This window comes from Capsicum annuum, chromosome 3 (assembly GCF_002878395.1).
Source record: "Capsicum annuum cultivar UCD-10X-F1 chromosome 3, UCD10Xv1.1, whole genome shotgun sequence".
NCBI classification, from domain to species: Eukaryota; Viridiplantae; Streptophyta; class Magnoliopsida; order Solanales; family Solanaceae; genus Capsicum; species Capsicum annuum.
In genome coordinates, this window is record NC_061113.1 from 223,258,246 (window position 1) to 223,270,839 (window position 12,594).

General features: G+C 31.5%; 1 protein-coding gene across 1 annotated transcript; it reads left to right on the forward strand.

The window, feature by feature from the left end:
* Positions 1–5,810: 5,810 nt before the first annotated feature.
* On the forward strand, positions 5,811–6,443 carry LOC107865062. The gene has a single exon (XM_016711420.2). The coding sequence runs from the start codon at positions 5,811–5,813 to the stop codon at positions 6,441–6,443; it is 633 nt and encodes a 210-aa protein (XP_016566906.2).
* The last annotated feature ends 6,151 nt before the right edge of the window (positions 6,444–12,594 follow it).

Sequence of the window (12,594 nt, forward strand, 5' to 3'; positions counted from 1 at the left end):
TTCTTTTCTTGTTGAGGTAAGTTTTTTTGGGTGTAAATCTACCAGTTTGTAGTATATGTTGTATTAAATTGGACTCTTTTGTTTACATTTATCAATTCATGTGTGTTCTAGATATGGCTGATCTTGTTTGGGACATTGCTATTTTGTGCGACACGGTGCGTGAACTTCAGAGGCAGGTTAATAACTGCATAGGGAGTTGGTCGCCGTGAGAGTGACGATGTTCAAAGAGATGCAGAGGCTGATAAGGGTCCTGCTGCTGCGAGTTGATTGGCCGGATGTTATTAATGATGATGATGATAATAATAATAATAATTAGAATGTGTTTTTTCTTTTAGCGTATGTATTTAAATTTTTCTATATTGGATCTATACCTAATGTATTTTATTTTTCATTTAATGAAAAAAATTATTTTTAGTTGACTTTGGCTTTTTAATTCTTATTCACTTTTCATTCTATCTATTTCTTATAAACATATATGTTAACATGTCGACGGTTGGAGGTAAGGAGAAATTTTGAATCCAGTAGCAATAGTAATTTTGACTTTTGAGTTCTTTCAACAAATGGATCATATGTTGGAATAGATTGGTCATCGGTTGGGTTTCTATCAACAGATTATCCATCTGTTGCGATAGATTTGTCATATTTTGGAGAAAAATATTCTAGTTTGATGGAACTGTGTTGTGTTCTTCCAGCTAATGTTCATCTGTTTCCACAGATAGTTAATTTATTGAGAATAATTGTGGTCTGATGTATTATTTAGTTCATATTTTGCCTCTTTTTACTGATGCATAAGTTATTAAAAAAGATATTTTATATATAATAAATGACAACATTACGTTCTCAACAATGAGTTAAATATATAAAAGTCCATAATAAATAACAACATAAGTTTCTGCAATTACAACGATCATGGTGGATTACGATCCGGGCTTGTAGTTCTTTTGTGGCCAGCGTGCTTACCTACGGAGCACTTGTTTCTTCTTGATGAAAATGATTCTCTGAATTCACGCCTCCTCTTATATGAATTTCTTTCCGGTTTGATAGTGCTTGGGTCAATATATAGAGGAGGTATTAATCTCTCCAAAAGCTCTGCAGAAACAACCTAAGATTCTTTGGGAGGCACCGGAGTGATATGCCCACTATATGCCATTTCATATTTTGTGACCGAACAATATTGAGAGGAGTGCTCGTAAACTTTAGGTCCATATTTTGGACCGTATTGAGCTCAAAGCACTGCCATGGCATGTTGACAGGGTATTTTGTCCAAGTCAAAAACTCTACACGTACAAGATCTTATTTGAAGATCGACCGTGGCAACATCACCATGATCGGTGATACTGAATTTATAATGCTATTTTATGAGATAATAACCTATTCCTAAAATTGATGTTCATTGATATTATTTTTTTGATTTCGATAACAAATCAAGTTCTTTTTTGGCCCTTGAACTGGACACGTCTTTCATTAAAAAATTGGCCATACTTCTTGTTTATTACTTCAAATATAGCCTTGATGGGAAATTCTCTTTCATCGCCAAACAATAAATTCACCGATTCAGCTATGTTTGATGTCATAATATTGTACCTATACAAAAGAATTACTTAGTACGACATCATACTAAACTTGTAACTCAAATAAGACATTAAATTGATAAGAATGTACTTATCTGCCGGACAGAATGCCCAGCTCCATCTCTCGAAACCAACACATACGAGAAGTTCTGCTACCTTGGTATTCACATCCGTTATTTGATTGAAATGGTCTAAAAACTCCTCTCTACTATATGCTTTAGCTACTCTATAAAAAATGGTCACGACCCTTTTATTGTGATAGTTGGTCCAAATGTTCTCTCCAAGATTCCTAATGCAACAACCAAAGTAATCTGAGGTGAAGAAAATTGAACCCATCTTTGGAATACTTGGATGTCTATCCAAAACAAAATACAACTCTTTAGTATCTTCGACGCAGCTTCTCAGTTGTTCAAAAAAAATCCATAAGTGGTATCACATTTCTTGTCCGCTACACAAAAAGCGACAGGAAAGATGTGATTCTCCACATCCTGCGCCACCGCCGCTAGCTCAACTCCATTATACCTGCTCCTCAAGAAGGTACCATCGACGACTATGCCTTTTCTCAAACGTCGAAAACCTTGAATCCAAGCTCCATAGGATACAAAAAAGTACTTGAACCTTCCATTTTCATCAACATGTAATGTCGTCTTACTTCTGGGATTTGTGGACTCAATTATGTAATGGTAGACATCCAGGACTGCATACTCATGCTCGTGTGTCCCCCTAACCAAGTCCGTGGATATCCTCATAGCCGAATATATCTTCCAATAACTGACCAGTACACCCAATTCTATAAGGAGTTGATTAGCCATAACCCTTGTAGAAGGTCCTTTGCCATCGGGGAAACAACTCTTAAAATATTCACCGAGGACCTTTGCCGTAGCGTGAGGATTTTGGCCCGAGATGTGATCCGAACCACATGTGTGATCTTTTTTATATTTATAAATGATGAATCTATCAGAACTTACGTACTTCACCTCTCTCAACCACCACTTACAGTTCGAATTAACATATTTGTAGCTAAAGATACTGCTCGAATTAATCACCTTCTTTATTCTGAAATCTTTTTTTAAGCAAAAACTAAACAAAGAGGTAGATAGTTCATTCTTGTCCTTGAATGACATTCCTTTGAAAAAGCCAGTCCCGGCGCCTTAAAGATTACCAGGCTGTGTGGATCGAGAAGAACTGCACACCGTATCAGTCGCATCAACGGGCGTAGGTGTTTGATCATCATCTGGAATATTCATGTCTAGGTCATCCAACCTATCATCAAAGATGTCTTGTTGTTATTTTTCTTCTACGTTTTGGTTCTCATTCTCTATCATTTTTTCAACCACGTACACCCTTACCACTGGCCTGGATGAATCACTAAGATAAGCATGCAACCGAACCTGATCGGTTATCTTGAAAGAAAGTACCCTATGATTTTCAAAGGAGCTGTGCATGTAGCTGATAACAAGTTCTTCTGATTGACAATTCAGTCCACAATAGCTGATGATTAAGTTCACAAAATCATCATGCGAAATATTACTTTGGACTGTCATAGCATCATCTATAGTATTTCACCCTCATTCCAACGCCATATATATCGATTGCTCTTCTCGATTCATTGACCATGACAATTCACCCCTATTGTTATTGATCCCTCCATTAGTGGTACCTAAATAAAGTCATTTGTTAAAAAAAGTTAATAGTAATTTCATAGTGCAGTAAATGAATCCTAATAGATGTGTAATCAGTCGCAACAGATTACATACCTATTGGGATTCATGTTATGCTCTTGAAGCTAATTTCAACAGGCGAGTCATCTGTTGTAACAGGTGAATCATATGTTGCAACAGACTATATATCTATTGCAACAGATGAAGTACCTGTTGAGATTGATGTTACAGTACTGAGGCACCTTTGAAGCTGATTCCATTAGATGAGTGATATGTTATAACAAATAATTAACCTGTTGCGACAAATGACTTACCTATTGCAACAGACGAGGATCTATTGGAATCGAGGTCAGGTTCTATCGTAACAGGTTACTAATATATTGTAACAGATATTTACCGTCTGTTGGAATCGAGTTAAGGTTCTGTTGCAACAGGTTTATAATCTGTTGCAACAGATATTTACCCTATTGCAACAGATAACACGTCTGTTGGAATCGAGTTCAGGTTCTGTTGCAATAGGTTACTAATCTATTGCAACAGATTTTTATCATGTTACATTAGATAACTGATCTGTTACAACAGATGGGTCATATATTACAACAGACGATCCATCTGTTTGATTTATGTTACAGCACTATAGAACCATAAATATAAATCCAACATATGAGTCTTCCGTTGAAACAAATGGATCTTATGTTGCATTCATGTTTGCGTGTTATCTATTATTGAAAAAAAATAACATAATAGCAGTTACCCAGATGACAAATTCAACTAAAAATCATAATTTGACTTACCAAAGTCTCCTATGAAGTAATGCCAAAGTGGAAAGTGATGTACAAAACAAAATTTGACCTAAGAAATTAGTCAAATAGCAACAGTAGTGGTAACAACAACAACAATAGTCAACAAGAAGAAGATGAAGATGATAATGAAGTAGAAGATGATGATAATGAAGCAGAAGATGATGAATAAAGCAGCAACAACAATGAACAACAAAAATCGCTAAGAGAGAGAAATGACAATCTATGAGAAGAGAGAGAAAGATGCCTTTTATTCTCTGTTTTCCGTTATATTAGGTAAACATTTGAATCAAAGTATAAATTTAAAACTTCTAGGCTATTCTTAAACATCCCCAACTTTCTTAGTCCATAATAAAGTAATTGTCACCTCCACTCAATTATTAAGACTTGTGGCACCTACACCTCATTTTAAAACTCTATTGTCACCTACAACCCAAACCCCTTAGAAAGACAAACAAAGTCTCTTCTAATATTTAGAGTTAAATTATTTTTGATAAATAATGGATCAAGCCTTTAATTCAATTCAAAATAGACTTAAAACTAGTCCATATGTATATAATTATTTTACTAAAAATTACACAAATACACAACTTATGTTTCCAATATTATAAAAAATCCCAACTCCCTAAACATATTACAAAAATTCCAACATATACACATAATGTAATGTATATGTCAGCTATGTTATGTATATTAGTAGGGAGAGAGAGTAAAGTAATTAAAAAAGTGGGAGAGAGTATAATTACTCCCAAAAGGGTTGGTATTTATGTTATTTATACATTTTAACATCTAGTTAGTAGTACAAAATTGAGATCATTAAATGTAGAGAATTAATTGATAAAAAATTATCTTAACCGTAATCTTTTTATAAAAATATTATTGAAAATAATTCAGTTATCAAATATCTTTGAGGGTAGAAACTAACATATAGTTTAATGAGAATTCTCAATATGTATATATACGTACAAGATGGTTCGTACATCACCATTACAAAAAACAAAAATAAATTAAATAAATAAATATTAAATTTTATTAATTAATTTTAAGAGCTTTTTTAAAAGTTGACTTTAGGCCACAAATCTAATTGAGTAGCCCCTGCACATAACACGTATGAAGTGGGTTTCAGACGACAACTTCTATGCATGAATATGTATCTCCACCGCTGGTAGATTCCTCGTATAACAAAGAAGAGAAAAGGTTTAGCTAGGACATATTGTTCTGTCATTGACATGAAATGTATTCCAATATAGGAGACTCATAATAGGTTACAAGTTGCATTCACCACCTTATATAGAAGAAGTTGACATAGCTTATTCATGATGTTTACACTATATTCAGTGGCATATAGCTTATTCATGATGTTTACATTTTATTACTAATAATATTATAATATATATATATTTCATATAAGTACTTTTTTTATTTATATTTAACTAACATGCATTTTCACCTAATTTATACTTAATTAAATATGATAAAGATATTAATTTGATGTAACATTAGAAGCTTCTATAATGTCAAAATGTCACCCAAACTCCACTTTCCCTTGAAAAAAAAATTATCCAACGCGCTTTGAATTTATGAACCCCTTGTAGCTAGGTAACAATAAGCATCATACTAGTCTTACCAATCTTCACTAGTATTCTTACTACTACTTTTTGTACTTCTATATAATTAAATATACACGAGTTTTCCTGATCGTCTCTTACATCTCTATCTTCATTTACTCGAACTCTTTTTTTTAATCAAAAAAACAAATTTATACTTGAAACTAATTAATGTCAGAAGAAGAGGAACAGCAACTTCAGACTAATAATGGACATGCAAAGCAAGCCGGAGAGTCAGCCAATCCCATACAATCCAAAGAGTTGCGACGCAAGAAATTCTTAGTGTATGTTGCACTATTTACTATGTTTCAAATTGCAGTAATTCTCTTCTTTTCATTATACGTAATGAAAGTCAGAACTCCAAAGTTTCGCGTGTTGTCCACTAAATTTGATCATTTGGAGACCAGAAATGTGGGAAACGCTTCGTTCAACATCACAATGAACGTTGAATTGGCTGTCAAAAACGCCAATTTTGGGCCTTACAAATACAAAAACAGCACTATTTATTTTTACTATAATGGTGTGAGTATTGGAGAAGCTTTTATTTCTCAAGGTAAGGCTGGTTTTAAGTCTAGTAAAAAATTTAATGTCATTGTGAATCTTTCATCCAATGATATGTTAGCTAAGGATTTGAAGCTAAGGACTGATTTGAGTTCTGGAACTTTAATTTTGACAAGTAAGTCAAAATTGGATGGGAAAGTGAAGCTGCTTTTTGTGATCAAGAAAAAGAAATCTACAGAGATGGATTGCACCATTACTGTTGGATTGACCGGTAAAGTGGTGAGGGATATAGAATGCAATTAGAGAGTTAGTTCAATTCCCATCTATTTAGTTCTTTGCTTGTCGAGTTGCACTAGAAATGAATTTAGGATTTGAAATTTATAGGTTTCTATTACGATATCAAATATGAGAACTGAGATATTTATAAATATTTAGCAGATTTTTAATATACATCATACATGTGTGATGTTTGGATAAAGTTATTGAATTTAGGTAAAACTAAGTGCTTTTATTTATTTTTTGTTGCTTTATTTTGAGGCAATCGAAATAATTAGTAATCGATTTTTTCCAGGAATAAGCATATGGCTAAATTATATATACAAAGAAGCAGCTCTAGTTTCTAATACTGGCAGTAATTGGACAACAAATAACAAATAATTCCATTAGGTCGTGTATATAACATGACGTGGGATAGTATAACGCACACAGCGTTGATCATGTGTCTGTGTATAGATGTGTTAGCAGCTTCAAACAAAAACTTAAGATCCAATGAGCTAGTTTCCAAGTGTACCCTCATATATCTACTACAAGGTTTGTGCAGACGAGAGTTACTATCTGTTAGATTATGACATTAAACTTTAATCTGTATTTTTTTTTGTTTTAAATCAATATGAAATTTATGTTTCACTTGTTTAATTTTGCTTTTTAGTTCTATTAATTGCGCCAAAAATACTGCAATGGTTGACCCTATCCGAACTGCCACCTTTGTAGAGCATCATCACATGTTAGACAATACATATAGATGAAAATTAAGATGTGACTTGTTATATTAACTCTTTAAACTTTTTGGTGATAGGTCATAGGTGGTGGGTTTTCCACAATTAATACTTGACTGTTTTAGTAAATCCTTGACAATGAGTATCTAGCAGTATTTATCTTTCTGATTGTCATTTGCCTCCCAAGTTCTTAGCTCTCGTTAGGACATAAAATTTGGAAGCCTTTTTTTTTTTCAAATATCTATAGGGTTTCAACAAACTTACCATATAGAAAGGTCACCCCTGCTATCCCATAAACTGCAAACTAGCATGCAACGGCTGAAAAGTCTTCGTTTGTAAGCTCGAAAATTTCTCTTTCGCCTCTCTTCCTTTTTTAATTCTAATTGATTAGCTTCTTCTATCGTGTAAGCTATGGCCTAACGCCCCCCTTGTTGAGTTACATTTTATGATTTCTTTACAAAATTTATGGAACTTCACACAAATAGTCTGGCAGATTATCATTTTTTTTTTAGTCGGTATATATAAATTATACACGATCATATTCATATATATTATATATACAATGACTATTTTTAGTTTAATTGGTGGTTGAACGCCTATTTAGTTTAATTTTTCTATCTATTTTTGGGATATTTTAAAAATCACATCTTCGAATTCCAAATATAGCTTCAGACCTCTTTTTGATTCAAAATATGGTTGTTGAGACTATTTCAACATTTCAAAATTCACCCCAAACTTTTGTATTTTATAAAAAGTCTACTCCATCAATATATTTAGGACTCACGACTAATTCATATCTACTCTTTTTTCTCTCTCTCTTTTTTTGGCTGTGTTTGATTGAAACTATAGTCTTGGGTTGACTACGATACCAGCGAAGGTTCTGCATATACAGAATTAATTAACGAATATGTTTGGTCGGTGATTCTATTCTTGACTGTTTTTAGAATTTATGAATATAAGTAATGTATCAGAATATAAGTAATGTTTCATACTTCTTTTTAAAGAAAAATAAGAGGATACTTTTTGAAAGTTAAGTTCTAAGCTAAAATATTTTTTGAAAATTATGATCAAACACATTTTCAACTGAAAATCAAACTCCACCCAAATAAAATTTGGCAAAAACACAAAAACACAATATGAAGATTACATCAGTGATGCGATATTGTTGAGTATAAACGCTTCATATAACTAACTCTACGCACTACTAGCATCGCACATTGATGTAAATTTGACATGCAGAAACATTCAAATTGAATATCAATTAACAGATATTGAAGGTAAAATGCGTATACGTAATGACATGGGTTTGAAGGTCTATATTATGCAGAAAAGAAAGATAAAAGAAATGAGTGTTTTGCCTTTGTATGTAAGTGTTTCAGAAAATGATAGTTTCAACACATTTGTTAGTTCATCAATATTTAATGCTCAGAGTATGAATCTGTCTATCACTGCACGTAACATGGTAAAAACAAGTATTGAAAGAGCATTGATAGTTGCTACTTCAGCTGAATGTTTGAATGTATTTGAGATGGATACAACTAAAGTAATTATCTCGAACCCACATCACAAACATATTGAGCTTGAACAAGTTTATGTCTCGAAAAGTGTGTTAAAATCTGTGATGAAGGATTACATAATTCGGAATAAGTTCCAATCACGAACTGTTAGATCAAGTAAAAACTAGTAAGTTTGTCATGTATTTAATATTTTTTGTTTCCATGTTGGTAAATTGTATTGCAGCATATGTATTTACAATATACATATGTATTTAATTTTTCTTTTTTTCATGTTGGTAAATTATATTTCAGCATACAATTTTTTTTATTTTTTGCAGTTACACATTATTGTGCAGATCCAGTAATTATGATTTTTTATTCCGTGCATCTGATATCGACAAATCTAAAATGTTTTGTGTTAGAAAATTCTTATCAGAACACACATGTTCGATCAAGGATAAGATTTATCCTAAGTTTCATGCTACTAGTAAGTTGATTGGAAGTATAGTGAAACCAAAGTTTAAAAGCCACAAAAAATACAGTGCAACTGATATCAGAAGTGACATAAAGGAAGACCTGGGTATGAATTTGACATATCTTATGTGTTGGTGAGCTAAGGAACAAGCATTTGAAGATTTGAGAGGAAAACTGTCGGCATCATATGGGAAACTACCTGCATACATTCAATTTTTGAACACTACTTACCCAGGTTCACATGAAAAACATGAAGATAATGAGTTTTTGTGTATATTTGTCGCACTTGCTACATTCATACAAGAGTTCAATCACTGTAAACCTGTGATAGTTGTTGATATAAGTTATCTTAGAGCACTGTACAGTGGCACATTTGTAGCTGCCTGTATCATGAATGGAGCCGAAAGCTATTCTAGACATGTATTTGACTTTATGAACAACTGTATGTATTTATAATATACATATGCAGCATATTTATCTTTGTACTATGTATTTCTTATGTTTTCAGATATATGTATTTATATTATACTTATGAATTATGTTTATGAAAGAAATGACAGTCACATATTTGACAAGCTATATGTGTTTATAGAATACATATTTAATTTCTTTTTGGTGTTGACTGAGAGTCAGATATGGTTCCAGCTATATGTATATATAATATACCTACGAATTATGTTTATGTGTTAAATGCTAGTTACACTTGTTTTCATCTTATGTATTTATAAGATACATATGGATTTTTTTTATGTCTATATATAATGTATTATTAAATATATTTGTTCCATGTTCAGGCCATATATTTTTATTGGCATATGGAATACTAGATTTTGAAAATGATGAATCCTGGACATGGTTCTTTGAGAATCTGAAGGAAGCATATGGTAAAGACAACATATGTATGTAGTTTCCGATCGTAATGCAAGCATTATAAAATCTGTTGTTGATGTGTACAATTATTTACCACATTACTCTTATATGTGGCATCTATAGGGTAATGTGAATTTCTTTTTTAGAAAGTCACATGATGCATTGTCGGAAATCTTCTATACCATGGCAAAATCATACTCAAAGTCTGAATTTCACAAGTTGATGGAGAAAGTGGAGGCAGTTGATGTTAAAGTGAAGAATTACTTGAAATTGGTGGGATACGATAAGTGGGCTAGGTCATATACAATAGTTCATAGGAGATGGACTTTAACATCAAATATTGCAATCAATTAATGTAGTGCTGGTATCAGCTAGAGAACTTCCAATATACGATTTTCTAGAGAAAGTTAAATTGCTGTTTGATAGATGAAACTGTGAAAACAGACAGGAGACATTGTACACACTCACAGATCTTATTGAAAATTTTTAAGAAATTATCCAACAGAATGAAGTAGAGTGTACACGTATGAAGGTGTGATGAAATACATATAATCATTAAAAGTTATATATACTTGAATTTTTATATGTTGTATGAAGAATTTTTATGTATTGTATGAAATATATCTTCGTATACAAATTAGTAAAATTTTAACTAATATATATATTGTAATGAAAATACATATGTTATATCATACGTAGACATATTAATATACATCTGCTGCTTTGAAAAAAATACATTTGCTAAACTGGAACGAATTAAAATGTCAATTTTTTTAAAATATTTTTTATGCATTAATATTTTTAGGTTATACCAACCTCAGAGCATGTCTATACAGTCCACGACAAGGTGAAATAGTTTATTGTTTGCCTAAAGGAAAAAAATATTTTTGTCATGCATTCCAATTAGATGAGATACCATGTGTGCATGCTTGTGTTATACTTGATAGCAAGAATCTTGAAAAAGGACCATATTGCTTTAATCTATACAAGCCAAAAACTGTGTTGAGAACGTATAATCTTCCTGTATATCCTCTACCATATAAAGATGATTGGGTGATACCTCAGGAAATATTAGAGGATGTAGTTTTACCCCCGAAATACAAGTGCCCTCCTGAAAAACCTGCAAAGAAGGATCATGGTAAATCAGAAAGAGATATGTTTGAAAAGAAAATCAAATTTTTTTGTAGTTCATGTGGGTTTAAAGGTTACAATAGGTGTTCATGTAGGAAATACAACAAATGATAAGTTTGATGATGTTTTTAGTCAAAATTCAATTGGTTATTTTTTCAATGAAAATTGTGTCATTTTAAATTTTGAACTTTTTATTGATATTGTTAATTTGTTAGTGTTCAAATGTTGTAATTTTAAGAACTTAAAACTCGTTAATTTGTTATAATTCAAATGTTTAATTTTATATTATATATATATATATATATATATATACATATATTTTTTGTATTAAACATATGTCTGAATATGTAATAAAGGGAACCATACATATTTCGAAAAAAAATTATGTTTGCATTAAACGTAAATACAAATGTAAATTGGAATGAACGTTAGTATTAACCATAATGTGTATCTTTCAAAATTACAAATGAAAATTCAAAAAAATATGTCTGTATGTGTATTAACTAGACACATACATATGGAAATCTAATAAAGTTACATATGTATTATTTACGATAATGTGCAATTGAATGACATATGTATTTTAAAAATACATATGCTCACTGGAATGGTCATATGTATGTTAAAAATACATTTGTTCACTGGAATGACATAGGTATGTTAAGAATACATTTGTTCACTGAAATGATCATATGTATTTTAAAAATACATTTCTTCACTGGAATGAAAATATGTGTGTTAAAAATTGCTTTGTTCACTGAAAGTGCATATGACTGTTAAAATTACATATGTTCACTGGACTAAGCATATGTATGTTAAAAATACATATGTTCACTGGAATAAGTATATGTATAAAAAAATACATATGAAAAACTGGATAGAACAGTTTATAAAGACAATACTAACCATGAAAAAATTGAAGTTTAAACCATTAAGCATCAAAAACTTAACATAACAGTAAAGGAACATTAACATACCATCTTTGAACATTAAAGTAACATATGAATCCTATAAAATATTCCCAAAAAAAAATTTATTCACCTAATCTTAAATGTTGTAAACTTCAACAAAATAAAATACAAATCAAATATCATGCACTTCAGTGCCTTCTATTAACTCAATTTCACGAAGAGGCCTCATTGGTGCTTTATCATCACTCTGTGCTTTTAATTCTGCTTTCCTAGTACAATAATCCCACAACAATAAAGCGTTTCTTATGTGAATAAGATCTGGATCAAAATCAATAGATGGAACACCTTCACCAAAAGTAAGACACTCGTCATATGTAACCATATATAAGCCACAGTCCCTGCAAATACATACATTAATAAGTAAGAATTTGTTACAAGTTTAATGCATATGTATATATACAAATAATATGTATACTCATTACTTACAAGCTGCCACTTGGTTGTTGAGGCACATTCTCCACAATTGAAACACCAAATGGATCCGTCTTATCATTCAATTTATAATTAGGATGATTGT

Excerpts from the sequence above, each read along its gene's own strand:
- LOC107865062 (XM_016711420.2), top strand. The coding sequence starts at position 5,811 with ATGTCAGAAGAAGAGGAACAGCAACTTCAGACTAATAATGGACATGCA.